Below are 23,369 nucleotides of genomic sequence, written 5' to 3'. Positions count from 1 at the left end.
TGTGTCCTATGGAGAAAGAACAGAGGCTGACTGAACACTAAACAATTTAGTGGGACCAAATGGAGGCCTAATGATAGGCTGACAGCGTGTGTGCAAACAGATGTGTGTACTTCGATAGTTGTAAGAGAGGGGAGGAAGAGGCCGTCACATGGCACACAGTATTGCAAGCCTGAGGACGCCAGACGAACTGGTTTGGGGAGAGGGATTCAATTCCAGCAAACACCCTAGCCGTCACATTCAAGTAAGCTGTTAGTTTAAATCTTATTTATTGTCCAGTTTGTTTGCATTTAACTTGTGAACTCTTAACAGTCTTATAGTTGTTAAGAGTTATAAGCATGAGAAATTTCCACTGAGTTTATGTTTGTACTTAGTTAAGTGGTATCAAGTTACTAAAGTGTACGTGGCACTTAAGAATTCAGGGTTGGAACTAAGAGTTCAGGTCCTGGTTTGTTGTATGACTTTCGGCCAGTTAATTATACCCTTTAAGTCTTGATTTCTCCATCTGTAAAATGGGGTGACAAGAGTTCCCATAATTATGTGAAGATTCATTGAGTTACCATGTGAGAGGTGCACATAGTGCCTGGCTCAGAGTGAATGCTCTGTAATTGTTAGGTTTTGACATAAAATAATTTTCTTTTTCTAAAATAAGAGTCCAGAAATATTCAGGCTTGAGAGATCGGGAGTCAGGTAAAAGCTTTTGTGATTTTGAGAGATCTGGGTTCAGTTCTGGCTCAGCCTCTTAGCCAGTCTTGTTACCTCTCAGATGCTCAGTTTCCTAACAATTTCCCAGGGTTGTTGTGAAGACTAATTAATAGTAAATGCTGCCATTTAGGGAGTGACTACCCTGTGGCAGACACTGTACTGAGCACCTACATACCTTATCTTTATTCCTGCTTATAGGTTAGTGAAGTGAGGACTATTATCCTATTCCTGAAGACAGAGGAACTGAGAGAAGGCAGAGCGTGGCTGGACTCAGGATCTGCCTGCCTCCAAAGCTCATGACCCTGACCTGAGGTCCCTTTGCAATGCACAGGTGATTCATCCAGTAGATTTCTTCTGTGTCAGGCAGCTGGGAATAGCCACATTAGGAACAAAAGTTGTGATATAAGGGAAAGGGATGGATCCTTGCAATACTGGAGGGAAACTCTTACTGCGTGTAATGGGTCTCAGGATGCCTTGGGAGAGGGGTGTAGAAAGGAGGACCTGAGGCTGGGTGTTCTGTAGATACACCTGGGGCCAACCCTGGATATTTGTATACAATTATAAAAATTTAGTTTAATTTAGGATTGTTATTGATATTTTAAAAAGTATTTTAATTCTGGAAATTAAAGGAAAACTGTGTATCTTGTAAGACGTGCCCAGGGGCAGGATCTCTTTCACCTAAATCCCAGTTCTACCGTTCAGTTGATGTGTGGTTTTAAGCAAGTCATATTTCATCTCTTTGTCTAGTTTCCCCATTTAAGCTGGTTTACAAATGGGTGAAATGGCCATTACTTACCTCTTCCTAATTTGGTCTCAAATAACCATTTTGGTGTCCTTTCCTACACTTCTCCTGAACTTCAGCCACAATGAATTTCTTTCTGTTCCCTAAATCAGTGCTTTGTTGTTTTTGCTGCCTGAATTCTCTTCTCCACTTTCTCTAAAGAAAAACTCCTACTTATCCTTTAAAAACCAAAATATCAGTTCCTCCCAAAAACTTCCCCAGCTCTTCCTGGCCCAATCACTGTCTCACTCCATAGCGTACCATGAGCGTATGACTTTGTCTTTATTTGATTATGAATCACTCCCCTCTTCCCCTTCCACCTACCATATGATTGTGAATTCCTCTTGAGGGAACCCTCAACCCCCTTCCATAACGTTGAAGCTGCAGCACACAGTGCTGTGCTTGGTGTCTGATCAGTGTTTGCTGGCAGGATAGGTAAAATAATGAATGGCCAACTTAAGTGTGAACCTTTATCTGCAAACTTCATAGCAAAGTATTTGGATTAATAAGCCAAAATATTAGCATAATACAATATATTATATATCATGGAACATGTATTTAGGGGGCATAAACCAGCCCAGTATACCAGTCATCTCAAATTTTCCTGTGTGGATTGACTGGCATCTGACAGCTGCTTTTAGTCACAGGGGCAAGTGGTGAGTGGAGACAGGCATCTCAGAAGCCAACCACAGTCTGCTGCTCAAGAAAGAGAGCAGGTAGGTGATAAATGACCCCAGAGCAGTGTCTGGAAAAACTCCATGATGTCAACAGGGATTTTCTCCAGAGTTGGGGAATTAAGGGTCATTTGATTTTCTTTGTGCTGTTAGTATTTTCTAAGGTATCTATGGTGAACACGTGTGACTTATTAATAGGAGGATGGCACTCTGGCAGTTTCTTTTGCACACGAACTGGCATAGGCCCAGGAGCAGGGTAGGTGGCCCTGTCTGGCCAGACCCTTTGGCACTGTGCAGCAAGTTCTTTACAAGCTGGCCCCTGCTCACCTTTCCATCCTGCCTCATGTACCCTGTCTTTCAGCCACACTGACCTTTTTTTTCTACTTATTTATGTGGCAAACACTCATAGATATGATACTACAGGTCACTCTTCTAAGCACTTTGAAAATACTAACTCATTTAACTCTCATAACTATCTAATGGTATCTATGAAGTGGATACTATTATTATTCCTATTTTATAGATGAGGCAACCTAGGTCATTCAGGAATATGTTTTTCATCCCATGTGCTGTGCTGTTCATTCCCTCCCTATGATATTACAGGAATTTTTTTTTTTTTATGCGGTACGTGGGCCTCTTACTGTTGTGGCCTCTCCCGTTGCGGAGCACAGGCTCTGGACGTGCAGGCTCAGCAGCCATGGCTCATGGGCCCAGCCGCTCCGCTGCATGTGGGATCTTCCTGGACTGGGGCATGAACCCATGTCCCCTGCATCGGCAGGCGGACTCTCAACCACTGCACCACCAGGGAAGCCATGAATTTCTTTTCTGAAATTATCGTGTAAGTCTTGGTTCCTCTGTGTTCTCTTAGCATCATTTTTATATTCAGTACTTACTACGTTGGATGATAAAGTTCCTGTGTATGTCTCTCCCACAGGTAAACTTGGGCAAGTGACTTAATTTTTGTTTCTTCCTTCTGTAAGATGTGTCTAATAACACTTATCTCACAGAGGATCTGAGGATTAAATGGAGCAGTATTTGGACTGTATGCTCAGGAAATGAGCTTTTCCTATAGGGACTTGATATATTCCTTGACACAGTTGCTGGCACAGAACAGGTGTTGTCCTGTGGGAAACTGAGTGGAAGGGACAGAAGGAAAGCCTGGGTGACCCAAAGTCAAGGCCACTGCAAGAGAAGAGGGTGGAGCACCCCCAAATGCCTCCTAACAGCTTGAGCAGAAGACAGCTGAGCGAAGGCTGTTGGGTTTGGTCATTGGTGGTGTTTTTGAGAACAGCTTTAGCAGCTGTGACGAAAGGGGAGGCGGATTGCAAGTGGTTAAGGAGGAGTGGGTGGGAAGGAAATGAAGACTGGTGGTGTAATAATCTCTCTTTCAGCAAGGGAAGAACAGAGTTAGGGCAGTAGCAGGGCCAGAAGAAGGTTCTTGGTATGAATGGCAGAGGCCTGAAGGTGTCTATAGGCAGGAGAAGTAAAATCCTTAGAAGAGTGTGGGTGGGGAGAATGTTCCTCTCCCTATTGTGGCTGAAGCTCAGGCCATGCTCAGAATCCAAGTTGCCCCCTCAGGGACTTGGCTCCATTAATTTTGTCACCTGTTTGCAGCTCGGGCATCCAAGGTCTGGGGAGCTTTAGGATCCCAGCTTTCAGTTGGCATCCTTGGGTAATGTGTTTAACCTGTCTGAGCTGCAGTTTCATCATCTGTAAAATGAGAATTTTGTGAGCATGAAAGGAAATGACATCTGTTAAGTGCCACTACAGTGTCCTTAGCTGTTGTGTCCTTTTAACCTTCTCATAGAGGCAGGATGAAAGAGAAGAAAAAAGGGTAAATCTTAGGGTGCTTTAGACCTGCAGAAGGAAGAAGTTGGGGCTGTGCTCCTGGGACAGCTGTTCTCTTCTCCATGAAGTAGGGGAATGGGAAGGGTTTGTAGCTCTGATGAGACTGGTGGGCTCCATGGAGGCCACCAGGTTCTCTCCACTAGAGATACACAGAAGACCTGAGGACAGCAGTGAAGGCCTGGCTAAGCACAAAGAGGACAGTTAGGATTGTTTCGTGACCTTCTGCAGCCAGGCATGCATGAGTCGAAAAAGGTGTGGGTAGAACTGGGGGCTGACGGAGATGCCGGGGGTACGGGGCTTCGTGTGCTGGGGGGTGGGAGACAGGGAGAGAGACGGGGAGAGAGGGAGGGTGGGAGGATGCACTGGTGAAATGACAGCCAGACGTCACATGGGAGCTGATGGCCTGGGAGGGTTGGCAGGTCTGAAAGTCACATGGTGACGGTGAGGATGCAGAGCTGGTTACTGGGAGCAGGATAGGGACCCCAAAGATTGTGGCCAGAGGGGAGTTTCAAAGTATTAGATGAAGGAATTTTGAATGACTAGGGCCAGGGGAGGGCTGGGTCACCCAAAATAATCCAGTGTTCTTCATTTCATTTCTCTACTTTTCTTCTGTTCTTTGTCATATGACTATCTACACCCCCTCCTAAAATAACCTTAGTCTTTATACAGCTTTTTGTGTGGGATGTATTGGTTAATATAATTCAGTAAACATTTTTTATTTCTTCATTGTATTTGTAATAATTTTTAACAGATATGATATATCAAGTTATCTTTGCACATACTACTTTGTATCTTCCGGATTTTCCCCTGGGATAAGTTCTCAGATGTGAGATTACTGTGCTCAAGAGTGTGAATGATTCGGAGGAGGGGGTCTTGGTATGTCATTAGTTACTTGCTGTAGGGGGATTTGCATTGAGCAGGGAGGAAGGGCAATAGGGAAGGGAGAAAAAAGAAAATTCAAATATAGACTCTGAATGGAGGCTTTGTGTGAGCGCCCTATGTCCATCTCACATCCTCCTGAGTTCTGTGTGCTGGAGTGGAAGATGTAACTGGTGGAGTTTGCGTTTGTGATTGAGTGTTTGGTTTGGTCTCTGATGCTTTCTTTTTCGGGGGAGAGGGTGTGGCTGTCATCAAGAAGTTGAAGAAGTTACAGTGTGTGTCTGAGAGGAAGGCACAATCAAAGGGACTCTCTTTCTAAACAGATCTAGAGCTTTTGGAGGAGGGCAAGGACAGCAATTTCATCTTTGGAAATTAAAGGACTTAATTATTTTGATTACAATCCTCATAGTGTTAGTATTTTGAATAATTTTAACAATATAGGGAGACATGATTTAGATAATTATTAAGGAAATTGTAATATTTTGAATCAGTGATTTTTTAAAACAAATATTATTATTAATAAATTTTTTCCTTAACTTATGATTGGAATGGTTCTCCTTTTTTTTTTCTTTTAACAGAAAAAGCACAGAAAGGGATTTATTGATGTGTCAAAAATCAGATGTGTGGAAATAGTGAAGAATGATGATGGTGTCATTCCCTGTCAAAATAAATATCCATTTCAGGTGAGCTGGCATTTTTTTGCGACAGTGAAATTCTGGGCTTTTAGTCATGCTTACTATTTGACGTTAGTGTTTCCTGTCATTACTTTGTTGATTGATTTCTTTCAGCTTTGTTGAAGTATAATTGACACATAAGAATTGTATATATTTAAGGTGTACGATTTGATGTTTTGATATATGTAAACATTGTGAAATGATCGCTACAATCAAGCCAATTAACATATCCATCACTTCACATAGTTGCCATTTTCTTTTCTTCCCTTCTTTTTTTGGTGGTGAGAATACTTAGCTACCTTCTTAGCAAATTTCAAATATGCAGTGTTCTTAACTGTAGTCCCCATTGCTGTACTTCAGATCTCCAGAACTCATTCATCTTGCATAACTGAAACTTTGTACCCTTTGACCAACATCTCCCCATTATCCCCCTTCACCTGCCCCTGGCAACCACTTTTTTGCAGTTTCTAAGAGTTTGTTTAAAATTCTACATCTGAGGTCATGTAATATTTCTCTTTCTGTGTCTGGTTTATTTCGCTTAGCATAATGTCCTCCAGGTTTATCCATGTTGTTGCAAGTGAATGGATTTTCTTTCTTTTTTTTTTTTTTTTTTTTGCGGTACGTGGGCCTCTCACTGTTGTGGCCTCTCCCGTTGCGGAGCACAGGCTCCGGACGCGCAGGCTCAGCAGCCATGGCTCACGGGCTCAGCAGCCATGGCTCACAGGCCTAGCCACTCCACGGCATGTGGGATCTTCCCGGACTGGGGCACAAACCCATGTCCCCTGCATCGGCAGGCGGACTCTCAACCACTGCGCCACCAGGGAAGCCCTGGATTTTCTTTTTTAAAGCTGAATAATATTCCACTGTGTGTGTGTGTGTGTGTGTGTGTGTGTGTGTGTGTGTGTGTATGTATCAACTGTCTTTATTTATTCATCTGTCCGTGGACATCTCCTCATGTTTACCAACCCTGAGGCTCTCAGAACCCTCTCCTTTTTGGGTTTTCATAGAGGCTTCGTTACATGGGCATGATTGTTTACATCATCGGCCATTGATGATTGAACTCAATCTCCAGCTCCTCTCCCCTCCTCAGAGGTGGGGGGTAGTGGGACTGAAAGTTCCAACCCTCTGATCAGGGGGTTGGCTTCACCGGCAACCAGCCCCCATCCCTAGGGGCTCTCCAGTAGTCGCCTTATTAGTATAACAAAAAACACCCATATCATTCTCAGCACAGGAAATTCCAAGAGCTTTCTAGGAGCTCTGCCGGGAACCAGGGTAGAGACCAAATATATATTTCTTATTGTGAATCACAGTATCACAGGTATGAAAGTCATGGGCCAAATGAGGCAACTACAGCCCCATGTCCCTCTTAGAGCTTTATCTTTACTTCTTTATCACATCTCATTTTCTGTCTTGTAGTAAGGTATTTGATTTATTTTTGTATCTCATGTAGTCCCAGCAAAGTGCTAGTTGGATGAGTTAATCACTGAGCAGAATATAGCAGTATTTGTTCTTTGGTGTTCCCATTGCCCCAGGAATGCTATCTTTTAAGGAGTTGTCTTATTGCTGCTAGGAGAATGTTGCTCTTTAGGGTTGAGCAGGTATCTCTGCTGATGGGGAGGTTTGGTGATTCATAATAGAGTTATACAGTGCACAATGTGGGGAGAGAGGAGGCCAAAGGGCAGAGAAGAATTTTTTGTTTAAATATCTCTTGTCTTGGGGCTTCCCTGGTGGTGCAGTGGTTGAGAGTCCACCTGCCGATGCAGGGGACGCGGGTTCATGCCCCGGGCCGGGAGGATCTCACATGCCACGGAGCGGCTGGGCCCGTGAGCCATGGCCGCTGAGCCTGCGCGTCCGGAGCCTGTGCTCCACAACGGGAGAGGCTACAACAGTGAGAGGCCCGCATACCGCAAAAAAAAAAAAAAAAAAAAATTTCTCTTGTCTTGCCATAAAAATATGACTTTTATTCCACAGGATTATCTATTGAATATGGTCAGGAACAGCCAATTATTGATGAAAGAGCTATCTGTGTTCAATCCAGTGACGTGGTAAAAGGAGGTTTCTAGCCAGATTTGTTTTTTTGTTTTGTTTTTCGGGTTTTTTTTGTTTTTGGCTGCAAGCGGCTTGTGGGATCTTACAGGACCTTAGTTCCCTGACCAGGGATGCAACCCGTGCCCCGCCCCCCACCCCCCACCCCACCCCACCCTATGTGTGGAAGCACATAGTCCTAACCACTGGACCACCAGTGAAGTCCCCAGATATTTTTTTAGTTAATTGGGGTGTTTCTGCCTTGTGACTGACCATCAAGGGTAAAGTGATAGACCAAAGACAAAATTCTTGGGTTAGTTTCCCATGCTTAATTTTATTCTTAATATTAAGAATATTAAGAATAAGACTGTTTAATTGCTCACCTGGAGGTACCTCTGAAAGAGGTACTGTGGTTAAAAGTTTGGGCTCTGGAGTCAGGATCCTGGCTTTCTGGATGACCAGCCAAATGCTGATGGGCAGGTAACTTAAGGGGCACCATTTGCAGTGCATTCTATGTGAATAGTGCCTCTGGGAGTTATCTAGAATTGGGGTGTCTTGGATAGGCCTTAGTCTCCTCCTCTGTAAAATGGAAATACTAATACCTTGATGGTAGGATTAGTTGAGTTGATGTCTGTAAAGCACAAAGTATAGAGTTGGGGTGGTCAGTGCTTAATTAAGCTACCTACTGCAGTTATTTATAGTGGCAAAAGGAAGGTATAGGAGTGATGTTGAAAGAGTAGTCCATTCATCTCAAATATTATTCAGAAAAATATTCAATTGGAATAGTCCCTGTTATACCAAGTTTACTTAAGGAACTTTAGTTTATTAGATTGCAAGAAATAACAAGATTGGCAAAGCATCCTGGCCTCTGTATATATATTTTTTCTGTAAAAGCACAGTCCTTTGTAAAATGTGTATCCCACTGGATGGAGACATGAAGAAATAGATGTGTTTTTGTAAGAAGGGAATCTAGGTTCTTTGGATCGGAAGTAATTGACTTTTGATCAATCATTTCAGAATCCTTTATATCATGATGCCTGTGGTGCCAAGAGCTCTGTGCTAGGCAAGAGTGCTGTGTCTAAGCTTTTCTCACCTGTTCCATCTTTTGTCTTATTTCAGGTTGTGCATGATGCTAACACACTTTACATTTTTGCACCTAGTGCACAAAGCAGGGACCAGTGGGTGAAGAAGTTAAAAGAAGGTAAAACTCATATAATGAGATATTAATCTGTACATAATTTCAGAATATAACATTGTTGTCACTAAGACAGAGATACGGCTAGTGTATCTTGCATTTATAATCTTTTAATCTACAATAAGTGTTTCTCCAAGAACATTCTCTGTTACTGTAAGTGACACATGTTGACGTTAACTTCCTTTTTTATAATCTGGTTCCTTCTAGTGGCATATACATAGTTTTTAAGAAGAACATGCTTTCATTTAATGTGTAATACATTTGGAGGTGACTAAGCACTGGGCTCTTATGGTAACAGGATTTGGTATTTTCTAAGAAATTGCCTATGTAGTCAACATTTGATGTGGATGAATTGACTTGTATGTAAAGTATATTAATCAGTGATTTGACCTGCATAATCCTCATCGCTTTTTCTGCAGAACAAAATGGTGGTGGGCTGACTTTTGTGTTTATCCATCACGGTGTAGCAGAGGTCACTTTTGTTAACAAGGGTGCCTCACCAAAAAAAGGGGTGAAAGAGAACTCTATGGATTTTCTGAATGCTGGATTATATGTTATGAGGGTTTCCTCATAATAAACGTAGTATTTGAGAAAGAATGATCAACAGGAAACATTCTGTTATCTCTGTTTTATTTCACTCATCATTTAATGTGTCTATGAATTACAGAAATAAAGAACAACAATAATATTATGATTAAATATCATCCTAAATTTTGGGCAGACGGAAGTTATCAGTGTTGCAGACAAACTGAAAAACTAGCACCTGGATGTGAAAGATATAATCTGTTTGAGAGTAGTAAGTATTAATTTTATTCTGTAGTTATATTGTGCTCAGGATGTACATACTGTTGGTATTATTGGGAGAAAGTGACATGATTTTGATTTTGATGTTGGTTAAATATGGCCTTCACACTTTCTAGCACAGTGTAAACATAGGGTAGGTGTATTTTTGTAAGAATACTTTTATTTAGTTAGCAGTAGGGCCATCTCATGGAATCAGAAGGTCTGTTTTTGGGAGTTTTTATCACAATATGAAACCTACTAAAAATGACTGTTAAAAGTGTGAGCCTAATGTAGCACCATCAGCAGCTTTTCTCTTCTCTTTTTTTTAAGCTTTACTGAGGTATAATTAACAAAATTGTAACATTTAAATTTTACGATGAGGTGACTGGATATACTTATCTATCCATTGGAAAGGGTTCCTCCCATTGAGTTAATAAACTCATCCATCACCTTGAATGTTTACCTTTGTGCGTGTGTGTGTGTGTGTGTGTGTGTGTGTGTCTGTGAGAAAACATTTAAGTTCTACTGTCTTGGTAAACTTCAGTTATACACTACAGTGCTATCAACTATAGTCACCATGTTATACGTTAGATCTTTAGACCTTATTTATCTTTTTTTCTTGCTCTCTCTATATTTTCATTGAGTTGTAATTAACATACCTTATTCATCTTATAACTGAAAGCTTGTACCCTTTTACTATCATCTCTATTTCCTCCACCCCCCATCCCCTGGCAACCATTTTTCTACTCTCTATTTCTATGAGTTTGACTTATTTTTTTTTTAAGCTTTCCCATGTAAGTGATACCATGTGGCATTTGTCCTTCTTTGTCTGGCTTATTTCACTTAGCATAATGCCCTCCAACTTTATCCATGTTGTCACAAATGATAGGATTTCCTTCTTTTTCCAAGGCTGAATAATATTCCATTCTCTCTCTGTACATGCCACATTTTCATTATCTAGTCATCTGTTGATGAATGCTTAGGTTGTTTCTATACCTTGGCTATCGTGAATAATGCTACCGTGAACATGGGAGTGCAGATATCTCTTTAAGGTATTGATTTTGTTTCTTTTGTGTATATACCCAGAAGGGGGATTGCTGGATCATATGGTAGTTGTATTTGTAATTTTGGGGGGAACCTCTATATTATTTTCCATAGTGGCTGCATCAATTTACATTCCCACCAGCAGTGCACAAGGGTCCCCTTTTCTCTACATCCTTACCAGCATTTGTTATCATGTGTGGTTTTTATAATTGCTATCCTAATATGTATAAGGTGGTATCTTATTGTGGTTTGACTTGCATTTCCCTAATGATTAGTTATGTCGAGCACCTTTTAATGTACCTATTGGCCATTTGTATGTCTTCTTTAAAAAAAGTGTCTGTTTAGGTCCTTTGTCCACTTTTAATTGAGTTATTATTATTATTTGTTTTAACTATTGAGTTGTATGAATTCCTTGTATATTTTGGATGTTAACCCCTTCTCAGACATGTGGGTTGCAAATATTTTCTCCCCTTCTGTTGGTTGCCTTTTCATTTTGTTGACGGTTTCCTTTGCTGAGCAGAAGCTTTTTGGTTCTGATGTAGTCCCATTTGTTTACAGTGAACAAGACATGGCCCAATCCCTGTGGCATTTACAGTCTGTTCAAGAAGGCAGAAATACAAACCGGCTTTAATAGCATTTTAAAAAATCTGTTCTAAAACAGTATTACAAGCAAAATGCACCAGAGTGAGAGAGTCTGAGTGAACTTCTTGTTATGGGTTCATTTTTACTTTTCCTTAAAACTATCAATCATTGGTAGATGGCATTTTGACCTATTTTTGTCGTTGTCACTTTCAGGTATAAGAAAAGCACTACCTCGAGCACCAGCACCAGAAACAAAGAAGGTAAGCTGGTCTTTAACGTTTGGAAACATTTGCAGTTTATTAAGTATGTTTATGTTCATTTCTGTGATGCTGCTCCCTGCAAGGATCACATCGGAAATGGATAGACTATGGCTCACCTGATTTTTTTTTTTTTGGTGTCAAATAATATCAATTTAATTGTATCAGATATTATCATCTGACCTTCTGCCTGTATTTTGGCTTCGAGAATTATACAAGAGGCGTGGGACTTTAAAGGAATATTTCAGTCTTAAGACCACAGTATTATGACAAAGGAGTGACTGTGAATAGTGGAGTGTGGTAGAAAACACAGGTACTTTGGACTCAGGAGGAGCCTGATCCAGCATGAATCTGATATGAGTGACTTTGGGTGGGATACTTCAGCCATTGTTTCCTCAGTTGTAAAATGGAAGTTATATACTCTACTTCATGGGATTAGTATTAAGAATAAATGAGAATGCAGGTGAACTTATTTACAAAACAGAAACAGTCTCACAGATGTAGAAAACGAACTTATGGTTACCAGAGGGGGAGGGGGATAAATTAGGAGTTTGGGATTAGCAGATACAAACTACTATATATAAAATAGATAAACAACAAGGTCCTACTGTATAGCACAGGGAACTATGTTCAATATCCTGTGATACAGCATAATGAAAAACAATATGTAAAAGAATATATACTGAACCACTTGGCCGTACATGAGAAACTAACACATTGTAAATCAACTATACTTCAGTTAAAAAAAAATGAGAAACAGTATGCTAGCTAGGTACTAAGAGTGTGCCTTGTACACGGCAGGCACAAAGCAGTGCAGCTTCCTTTGAGTGGGAGGAGACCTGACAGAAGTAGTTCTGCTTTTCCCCACTGAAGGCCATTAAATGGTGGGTCTGCCTTTAGTCCTCCTGGTTTCTACTCTTGTTACCCTTGCCTCTCCCTGGAAAGCTAGTCCTGACACTGAGCAGAAGCCGTTTGATGTTTAAGGACAGGTTTTGCTCTTGTCCTAAATTCTGAAGCCTGTGAGAGGTCCAGTAGCATCAATATCATTGAACTCATGGTGCGGGTTCACCAGATTAACTAAGGCAGACTTTATACTGTGGGGACATGCGCGTTGCTTGGCGTTTTACTGCACACCCAGTTTCAAACAGAAGACTAAACTTTTATATGTTACCTCCTTTTCTTAGCGAAGGCCTCCCCCACCAATTCCACCTGAAGAAGAAGGTAATAGTGAAGAAATAGTTGTAGCCATGTATGATTTCCAAGCGACAGAAGCACATGATCTCAGATTAGAGAGAGGCCAGGAGTATATCATATTGGAAAAGAATGATGTTCATTGGTGGAAAGCAAGAGATAAATATGGGTAGGTATTCCCTCTCTGTGGATGATACACAGTGGGTGGCTGGGAGTGAAATACTGAGTGAGAAGAGGATAACCTGTAACTGTTATGTAATGAGGCTAGTTCAGTGGCCATAAATGAAAATATATGTTATTACTTTGCAGTAACATAGTGTATTCTTAGTAGTGACTCAATAAATATAAATGAATCAACCACTCCTTTTCAGAAATTAGAATCCATTACACCGGTCTCTTTCTCATCCATTATATGTCTAATTGGATTGTTTGATCTTGGGGGAAATTACATTTTAGGTCCCTTCCCCCCGCACCCCACCCCCAAGGTAAAGTAATCTTAGATTGGTCTAGGAGAGAGAGAATGTGTATGTGTGTGTGTGTGTGTGTGTCTGTCTGTCTTTCTGTCTATATGTATGTGCATATGCGTCTATGTCTAAAATACATACATTCAAGAAATTTAAAAACAAACATTATTTATACAAAATAATTTAGGATTTAAAGAGAATAGTCCTTTCAATCTTATTATTGGTAAATAATGGGTAAATGTGGATAAACATAGGGGATGTGTCTTAGGCTTCATTAAGAAAGCTCTGTATCCTGTGCTTACCTCTGAAATATAATCCTGTTTATATTCTGAGTTCCTGTGGATAGGAAGAGGAGGACTTTTTTGTCCTGGTTAGAGCATGTCCTCCCTCCAAGTCTGCTTTCTCACCTCCTATCCCATCCCCAGTTCCAGTTCTCTGTTCCTCAGGTCACTTCTGGAGAAGCAGTGGAAGCCTCTGGGTTGGGCAGGGTCCGTGTCTTCTGCTCACTTCTCAGCAGTGGTAGATCTCCTGAGTGCTGGTTTGCTGTGCATTATTACCTTTTTGGAAACCTTTTAATCTTTGTTTACAAGAAGGTCATCACTGCTTTTTTTTTGCCAAACACTGTAGAAGATTGATTTTTAATTTTTATTATAGACATTTTCAGATATCCAAAAAGTACATAATAGTATAATGGAGCCTCTTGTCACTTGACTTCAGAAATTACCAACATTTGGCCAGTCTTGATTTTAAAATCTTCCCAACTGTTTTTTCTCGAGTATTTAAAACTAAGTTCAAATCATCATGTCATTTCACCCCTAAGTCTAACTGCTAAAGATTTTTTTAAACAACTGCTGTGTCATTATCATACTTAATAATAAGTTAAAAAACATCATCTGTAGGCTTTCCTGTAACATTTTCAGGACTAGAAGAAGAGTACAAATAAAAGCCCAGATATCATATGTTTAAATATTTAGAAATTATAAGTCAAGCTAACAAACTGGTAAATAAGATATAACTTATCCTCCAGCTTGACACACATACCTTCAAAATGACCAGGAAGGCAATGTTTGGATTGGAGTTCCATGCCCGAATGTGATAGTGCACAGAGGGCCAGCTCCCTGGGGTGTCTCCCTTCTCTCTTCCCTTCTGCCCTGGGCTCCATCTCACATGTACCATGTGAATCTCCCAGCCGTACATCCAAACTCTGTCCACATAGTTTGCAAAAGCCACCCCCCAACTTGGTCACTCCTTGGACCTGGGCTGGAGTGGGTCCACACAATCAGCATCATTTGCTTTTCAACGGAGGAAACCCATTGGGAAGGCCCACTTAGGGCTTGGTAGTGGGCAGAGAATTCTGGGGCCCTAGTTATGCAGATGATGGTCCAGAGGAGGGCCGAGGGATCATGGACTTCAGCATCCTCTCGAAAGTGTGAGGTCAGAGCAGGGGCCCTCTGGCCCAGGTCTAAGGATAGTACCGACTCTGTAATTCTGGTTTCCCTTGATTAGCTCTAATCTGTATTTTACAGTTTAATCAAGGTTGAAACAAGGTCCACACATTGCATTTTGGCTGATAGGTCTCATGTCTTTCTTTTATTCTGTAACAATCCCTAGCCTTTTTTTTTCTCATTTTTGATTTATTGATAAAACCAGGTTATTTCCTCTATGAAATGAGCCACAATCTAGATTAAGCTGTTTGCTTCCACATGGTGTCATTTAATATGTATCTGTGTCCTGTATATCTGGTTGTTCCACTTCTGATGATGCCAGGATTACTCATTGGTTCAGGTGTCAACATTATTCCTCTATCATAAAGTTCTTTATCAATGTTTCACCTAATGATTTTGGCATCCATTGATGATTATTGCTTAGATCCATTATTTCATTAGGGATAGCAAAATGGTGATTTTTCTAATTCTGTCATTCCATCTGCATTTATTAAATCTCTAAAGAAGAACTGCCTCATGAGCCAGTTCATTTAGTTCATGCAGGAAAGGCAAGATACATTTTGGATTCTTATCTTTTACCAACTTTTCAGAATAATGAGTTGATGACCAAGCTTCCTCTGTTGATAACAATGGTAACCAATAATGTTTTGTGTTATTATAGATGCTTATATATTTGGTTTCAGTCTATTGCAGTCATTATTCTTTTTGCTTGAATTGTCCCATCGTGGGTCAGTGGTAGCTTTTTTTTTTTTTTTCGGAACTTGGACCTCTCACTGTTGTGGCCTCTCCTGTTGCGGAGTACAGGCTCCGGACGCGCAGGCTCAGCGGCCATGGCTCACGGGCCCAGCCGCTCTGTGGCATGTGGGATCTTCCCGGACCGGGGCACGAACCCGTGTCCCCTGCATCGGCAGGCGGACTCTCAACCACTGCGCCATCAGGGAAGCCCGGTAGCTATTTTTGATTTGGGACGCTTTTAGTCTTTCTCAGCTTCCCTGCTTTCTGAATAAAATAAAATAGCTCAAGTTCATCATGTATTTTTCCTGACCAAACCTGCAATTTGCCATTTCCCCAAGGAGTTCTGGCTCCTTGTAGTAAGAAGCAATATTTAGAGACAACAGTTGGGGCGCTTGGATTCTAATTGCTGCTGGATTGTTGTTGCTTCTAGGCCTTTCTCAGTGCAACAGAGCTACATATATGCACTGGTATGTGTGTGTGTGTGTGTGTGTGTGTGTGTGTGTGTGTGTGTTATGAGTTCTTACTAATAGTTCAAATTCAAATTTAAGATTACAAGGTTTTTACTCAACTTAGAAATTTTATACATGTATCTCTTTTATGCTGAAATTCTTGGCTCTAACCAAGATTTTACCTGATATGATTGCTCCTTAAACTGTAATGTGCATAGGAGATAGGAGTCATCTGGGGTAAAATCAAAGATTCCATAGGCCCACATAGGCCTTCTCAGTTCAAATCTCTTGGGGTATGACCCAGGAATTTGCTTCTTTTTTTTTTTTCGGTTGTGCACGGGGCTTGCAGGATCTCAGTTCCCTGACCAGGGATCGAACCCGCACCCAGTGCATTGGAAGCATGGAGCCTTAACCATTGGATCACCAGGGAAGTCCCGGAATTTGCCTTTTTAACAAGTGACCTGATGATACTGATGTAGATGTCAGGCATTACCCTCTGTGAAACAATGCACTACACAGACTGTTGAGGTATTGGAGTGATGGGTGTTTTTGTCCAATACTTCAACTTTTCTGAAGTAGTGGTTTCTTTAAAACATCCCAAGAAATTGTGAATTCAAAAGAAGCATCATGGAATATTAGCAAGGGCTCTGAAACTAGTCACAAGTTCAGAATTCAACTTATGGCCCTGTTGCTGGCTAGCTTTGAGACCTTGAGAAAGTCTCTCAACCTTTCTAAACCTTAGTTTCCCCACCAAAAAGTGGGTACAATAATGCCTGCCTACCTCAGAATTTTTGTAAGGATCAAATGAGGAAGTTCTTTGTAAAGCATCAAATACTATAGCTATATTTACTTATTGGGGGTCAGCTAGTCTTTCTTATAAGCTTTAGGCAGTTTTATACTTTATTCCGGAAAGGCAGTAATTTTTCTTTTAGTACTCTCTCAGTAAAATAATTTCAGTTTATCTAGAGTATTTTTCTTATTTCTAGGAGTGAAGGATATATCCCAAGTAATTACGTGACAGGAAAGAAATCAAACAACTTAGATCAATATGAGTAAGTAAAAGGTTATTTTGTGAATATGGAGAACTAGAAAATGTTTTTATTTTCCTAATTATGTAAGACATTTTGGAGATTAATGGTTATCTTTCATCATCTTTAGAAGGATGTACTAACTTAACTCAGTTGTCTAGTATGGTAAATAGACGTTGTGAGAATTAGTTTCTATAATACACTTTACCTGAAGGTACTATGTGTGAATAGAATTACAGAAGTGAATATAATTGAATTGATTTTAAACGAATCATAGCTTTAGCTGACTTTGAAATACAGCTCATTGCTCATTCATTCAAGAAATCAAAATACAGTTTCCCAGAGTGGCCTTTAAAAAAAACATTTGATTGTTTCTTTTTTCTAACTATAATAACAATATGTGATTATTGTTTTAAAATTCTTTGAAAATGAAAAATGTTAGTAAGAGAAATTATTCAGAAATCAACTAGAGTTGACCTCTGTCAACATTCATATATTTCCTTTCAATCTTTAGAATCATGCTGTATATACTGTTTTATATCCTGTTTAATTCACTTAATAGTATATTAGGAGTGTGAGTATTTCCTCATGCCATTAAATGTACTTCAAAAACATTTTAATAATTGCATTATATTTCATTCAGTCGTGAATTCTTCAAATGTTTACTGAGACCTTATTGTGTATCAGGCACTGTGTGAGGCCTTAAGGGGTACAACCAGACATATGGCACATGGATGTGCAATAATTTATAGAATCATTTCCTTATTTGTGTGGCATTATGTTGTTTAGGCATCTTTACTATGTAAAAATACTGTGATACCTCTTCCTGCTTATTGTCTTAAACTAGATCTCTAAAAATCTACATACTGAGCTAAAGGCTAGTTATGAACTTCTTAAGACTCCTAATCATGCTGTCAAATTACTTTTCAGAGAAACAATGGGCTGCTGTTTATATGCTCACTAGCAGTGCATGGCCAGGTTTTAGTGAGAGGCTCATATATGCCAAATATATATGAGCCTTTTGTGGTCATTCTGAGGTGGTGTATTCATGCTTCATTCACTTCTTTAAAAACAACACTGTCACCACCACCACCACCAACACAAAGCTGTTTCCTCTGTCCATGTTACTTCCTGTAATGTGAGTGTACCTTAAAAGTCTAGAAAAGGATTAACAGATTCAAAAGTCCTAGCACTCGGTGGTGTGACCCCTCAAAGTTGTTTTAGGAGTAGGTGAGGGTATAAAAAGCACATAACTAAAATAGTGGTTTTGTTCTTGAATAACTTTTAGGAAAATAGAGTAAATCCTTAGAATTAGGGAAGGTGCTAAAAGGTAAAAACTTGGACCTGATTTTAAAGGGATCTGACCGAGAAGTAACCGGTGATTTCAGGAGGGATGTGCTTGGAAACCAGATAATCCTTATCTAAATGGGAGAACGCCCCTTATGACTCATGGGATTACAAGTAAGGGTTTTAGGAAGTTTATGATTCATTGCCATGCAATTGTTGTGTGCCTGACTCCACCTCGGCACGACCGAGTGAACTTGCCGTGGGAGTCTCGTCAGCCAGCTGCCCAGGGATTGGGGATTCCACGTGGCGTGGTGCCAGCCCTGACTGGATGAGAAAGGAAAAACCTGTTCTCAGTGCTGACAGTCACTCCTGCTGTCTTTCCACTCCACTATTTGTGTTGGATTTTGCTAAAGCCCATCCTGTAACACGTCTTAAATGTCTCCAGGGTTAAAAAGCCTTTTGCCAGCTGCTGAATCAAGAGCCCTTCTGCTGTTTGTTTGGGGGCAGGAGCGTCCGGGCAATGACTGTCTACTGGGCTCAGCTCAGGACTGGCAGCCTGCAGCTCCCAGGGCCGTCAGTACCCTAGTTCCCACCTCCACACCCAGGTCCCGGTTGGGGGAGGACAGGACCCTCGGAAGTGCTGCAGGAAAGAAACTGGACTCGTTGTGGTGGTCAGTAAGATGTTCTTGATGGAAGCGTGCTAAAGGAAGAAGGTGACAGGAATGCAAGGACCCTTAGAACAGGAAAAGTCTAGGACAAGACTTTGCGTGGGTGATCCAGGAGGCAAGGGCCAAAGTGAGAACCGGCAAAGATTATATAGCTCGTTAGTTGGTTGGTTGGTTGGTTTCAGTTTTTTGTTAGTTTATACCTGTTGCCTCCTTTTTCTAATTTACCCAACCCACCCTCTCCAAGAAGCTTGGCCAGGATCCATCCTTTCCAGAAGGTTGTCCCCAAAGCTGCTTTCCCGTCTATTCAGACAGCACTATGAAGTCCTGTCCCTCTGGAGTGTTTGAAGTGACCAGCCAATCTGAAACCCTCATTACCATTAGGGTTTTGATATCTAAGAATGGAATGACAAGTTACTTACAAATCCTGGGCATTCTTTCTAGAAGTATATAGTTCCTTCATCAGGGGACGCTAACTAATCTCCAACAGGCATTTCTCTGCCGGGCTTGTGGGCGATGCACGCGGGGGCGTCTGGGAGGCAGCTCTCCGGCTCACCACGTGTGCATCGTTCTTCCCGACAGGATGCATTCAGCAGAGCCACTCTTGTCTTTCCCTCCTTGCCTGGTGATGGGTATCATGGAAGAGGAAGAGAAGCCACAAAGAACCGTTAGGAAATACTCACCACGAAATGACTCATCTTTTTTTTTTTTTTTTTTGTGATATGCGGGCCTCTCACTGTTGTGGCCTCTCCCGTTGCGGAGCACAGGCTCTTGGACGCGCAGGCTCAGCGGCCATGGCTCACGGGCCCAGCCGCTCTGCAGCATGTGGGATCTTCCCAGACCGGGGCACGAACCCGTGTCCCCTGCATTGGCAGGCGGACTCTCAACCACTGCGCCACCAGGGAATCCCGATGACTCATCTTTTGATTTGTTCATCACTACTTCCTCCTTTCCTTCCTTCAACATACCCTTCAGGGTCTGAGTTTATATCCTAGGGAGGAAAACATCCTCTCTGGGGAAACTGCAAATACCAAACCACTTAGAATAGGATTTGTGCTGTGGATTTTTTTTCTTTCCTTATTTCTTTTATCCCTTCCCAGGAGCTTGAATATACCAAGTGAGGAAAGGACCTTTTCCTTTCTCTGAGTATCTTATATCGAATTTCTCTTGAGAGGCGCAGTCTAGCTTTACTGATTTCTTGCATCTGAACGTGAGCCTGAGCCTCCATCGCTTACTCTCACTGTGAAGATGTGGGCTTGGATCTCCTGTGATTAATAAAGAGAATTTTTTTTTCAATCTTTCAGGTCCTGCTGGTTTATAATGCATAATGAGAGCTGCAGCTACCTTTTGTATCTTTTATGATTGTTTTTGGTATCCTGACAAATATTTCTCCTATCAGTGGGAAAGCTTTAGGGACAGAATATATTCTGTTCTCCTCATTTATTTTATTCCTCAGTTGCATTCAGAAATTGATCAGAATTTAAATTTGCAATTTTGTTGAACTTGGTCTCAGTTCCTTAAAGTAGGGTCCACAACAATGAGATCTTAATACCCACAATTCTGAGGCCTGGTTAATCACTTCAGGCTCCAAATAAAATAACAGTTTTTGGCTTGTGTTGAGGTTATAATTTGTGTTTGCCCACTCCAACTACATGAAAGAATCCAGACCAAAAATGATCTTGTATTTTTTTCTTTGTATTTTTCCCTTCCTCAGTCAGGGAAGGCCTTTGTATTCGCTTGTCTCGGGGTGTTTGCTGGGCCAAAAGCAGGTGCTGTTTCTTTTATAAAAGGCTGAGACAGTGGTGGAAACTTCACGGGTTTAGAGGGGCCAAGCTGGTTTCATAACATTGGAATCCTTGGGAAATAGGACTGGATGGAGGGTTCTCTGCCCACTAAAGTCCATCTAGAACAAACCACACAAAACAAAATAAAAACCCAAGTTTAAAGCTGACAGTCTGAGTTCATCTTCTCTGGCCAACTTGCTCATAATCCCCTGGAGAGCATTGGCTAGGGGAAGTAGGGAGAGGGGAGTACCTCTGAGGATGAGGTGGGAGATGGCAGTGTCCATCTTTCCTTAGGAAAGATTTCTCAAAGGTTAAGCAGGGGCACCGATATGCAGGGGCTTGGCACAGAGTGGTGGGAGGGCAGGTGCCACTGCTTGGCCCTGGTGGGATTCCTACAGTAGACCTTTGGAGGACTGCCAGGGGTCGGGGCTGTGCTGGAACCAGTAAGTCTGGAAGACCCAGGAGGCCTGCTCTTCTGTTTTGCTCTGTTTCTTTCAATACTTGGGATCTTCGTGAAATTTGCGGGGGAGGCTTCATGATGATTTGAGATGAAATCTACTGCCTGTTGGTGGGATGGGGGCTTGGGATTAGATTTAATTGGAATCCAAGACAATAACCTGGTGACATTTCCTGCGTATTTGAGTCAGTGGGGTAAAATTCATTCTTGCTATTATTATAATAGTTAAAAATTGGAAATGATTTTTATGTTAAATAATGAAGACTAGCTTAAATAAATGATGACGCATCCAGACCGTGATGCACAGGACTACATTGCTTTGCAAAGGTGTGTATCGTATACCGTTATATGAAAAATTCAGGTTCTGATACAGCAAGTGTAGCTTGACCTCACTTTAATACAGAAAATAAGAATGTTGGCATACATATGTGTCTTCATAAAAATATGGGTAGAAAAAGTCTGCATGTATGTGTATCCAAATGTTACTAGTGGTTGTCTATATTATTGAGATTATGAATGAGGTCTTGTTCTTATTTCTTGTTTGTTATTGATGAGTAATATTATCAATACCTTGCTAATCCTAAAAAGAAAAAAGAACAATTTTAAAAACCTGAGGCCTTAAACATATCTTTTTCTGTTCAGATGGTATTGCAGAAATATGAATAGAAACAAAGCAGAGCAACTCCTTAGAAGTGAAGTAAGTGTTTGTACTTGTCTTGTGGGTTTGGTTTCAGCACAAAATCAATTGTAGCGAATCCCTGATTAGTAATTCCACCTACCTCTGTTTCTAAAGCCCAAAAAATACTATGGCGTAAGTACAAGTTTTCATTTTTTGAAATCATTTAAAAGTGAAGACTGCTCTATTAGTTTCCTGGGGCTGCTGTAACAAAGTACCACAGACTGAGTGGCTTAAACAGCACAAGTTTGTTGTTTCATGGACCTAGAGGTTAGAAGCCTGCAGTCCAGATGTCAGTGGGCGTGGCTCCTTCTGGGGTCTGTGAGGGAGGGACCTGTCCCAAGCCCCTCTCCTTTTCTCCCCATGGTTCTTCCCTCTATGCATGCCTGGCTCTGTGTCCAAATTTCCCTTTTATAAGGACTCCAGTCATATAGGATTAGCCCCCCCCCACCATGACCTCATTTTCACTTGATTCCCCTCTGTAAATCTCCACAGAAGCTCACATTCTGAAGTACCGAGGGTTAGAACTCCAAAGTATGTTTTTTGAGGGGGAAAGAATTAAACTCATAACAATAGGTAATAGCTATACATGGGCAACATTTCTTTACTGTTTCTTACTGATTTATCATTTGCTACCTTGATATTAGTATTTACATGTGTTTTTCCTTTTTGCTTGAAGTTCTTTGTTTTAAAATAGTTTACATCAGTGTTATGTGCTATCTTTTATAAATTAAGTTTTAACACAGTATTTAGTTGCCTTTAGAAATGTGCTAAAATTCTTACACTTTACAAAGAAATAAAGTGGAAGGATGAAATCTACTATAGAGGACACTAAGTGGACTTAATGAGGAGACAACCTGAGTCTAGCTCTGACTTTTCTAGTGTTTTTTGCATCTGTAGACAGAGAGGTTGGATTAGAAGATGACCTCTGCAGTTCTCTGCATTTTTGATCTAATTATTCTATTTAGTAATTGCTCCCAGTCTTTTGTTTTTACATCTTTATTGGAGTATAATTGCTCTACAATGGTGTGTTAGTTTCCACTTTACAACAAAGTGAATCAGTTATACATATACATATGTTCTTTTTTTTACATCTTTATTGGAGTATAATTGCTTTACAATGGTGTGTCAGTTTCTGCTTTATAACAAAGTGAATCAGTTATACATATGTTCCCATATCTCTTCCCTCTTGCGTCTTCCTCCCTCCCACCCTCGCCATCCCACCCCTCCAGGTGGTCACAAAGCACTGAGCTGATCTCCCTGTGCTATGCGGCTGCTTCCCACTATCTATCTACCTTACGCTTGGTAGTGTATATATGTCCATGCCACTCTCTCACTTTGTCACAGCTTACCCTTCCCCCTCCCCATATCCTCAAGTCCATTCTCTAGTAGGTCTGCATCCTTATTCCTGTCTTACCCCTAGGTTCTTCATGACATTTCTTTCCCTTAAATTCCATATATATGTGTCAGCATACGGCATTTGTCTTTCTCTTTATGACTTACTTCACTCTGTATGACAGACTCTAGGTCCATCCACCTCACTACAAATAACTCAACCTCGTTTCTTTTTATGGCTGAGTAATATTGCATTGTATATATGTGCCACATCTTCTTTATCCATTCATCCGATGATGGACACTTAGGTTGTTTCCATCTCCGGGCTATTGTAAATAGAGCTGCGACGAACATTTTGGTACATGACTCTTTTTGAATTATGGTTTTCTCAGGGTATATGCCCAGTAGT

The 23,369-nt window shown here is 40.9% G+C and overlaps 1 protein-coding gene across 2 annotated transcripts in view; it reads left to right on the top strand.

The window, feature by feature from the left end:
- Positions 1–23,369, top strand: part of TEC (tec protein tyrosine kinase) — a gene marked incomplete at both ends in the record, with an annotated part of 105,990 nt that overhangs the window by 58,652 nt on the left and 23,969 nt on the right. Inside the window, 7 exons of one of the 2 annotated variants that reach the window (XM_079703392.1) lie at positions 5,463–5,567; positions 8,703–8,784; positions 9,446–9,574; positions 11,401–11,447; positions 12,629–12,804; positions 16,715–16,780; positions 21,592–21,646. In XM_079703392.1, the coding sequence (XP_079559518.1) occupies positions 5,463–5,567; positions 8,703–8,784; positions 9,446–9,574; positions 11,401–11,447; positions 12,629–12,804; positions 16,715–16,780; positions 21,592–21,646 (660 nt within the window). The remainder of the gene's footprint in view (positions 1–5,462; positions 5,568–8,702; positions 8,785–9,445; positions 9,575–11,400; positions 11,448–12,628; positions 12,805–16,714; positions 16,781–21,591; positions 21,647–23,369) is intronic. The other variant, XM_079703393.1, reaches the window with a different exon arrangement.

This window comes from Hyperoodon ampullatus (genome assembly GCF_949752795.1).
Source record: "Hyperoodon ampullatus genome assembly, chromosome: 1".
NCBI classification, from domain to species: Eukaryota; Metazoa; Chordata; class Mammalia; order Artiodactyla; family Ziphiidae; genus Hyperoodon; species Hyperoodon ampullatus.
This window is presented reverse-complemented; position numbering and strand designations above follow the sequence as displayed.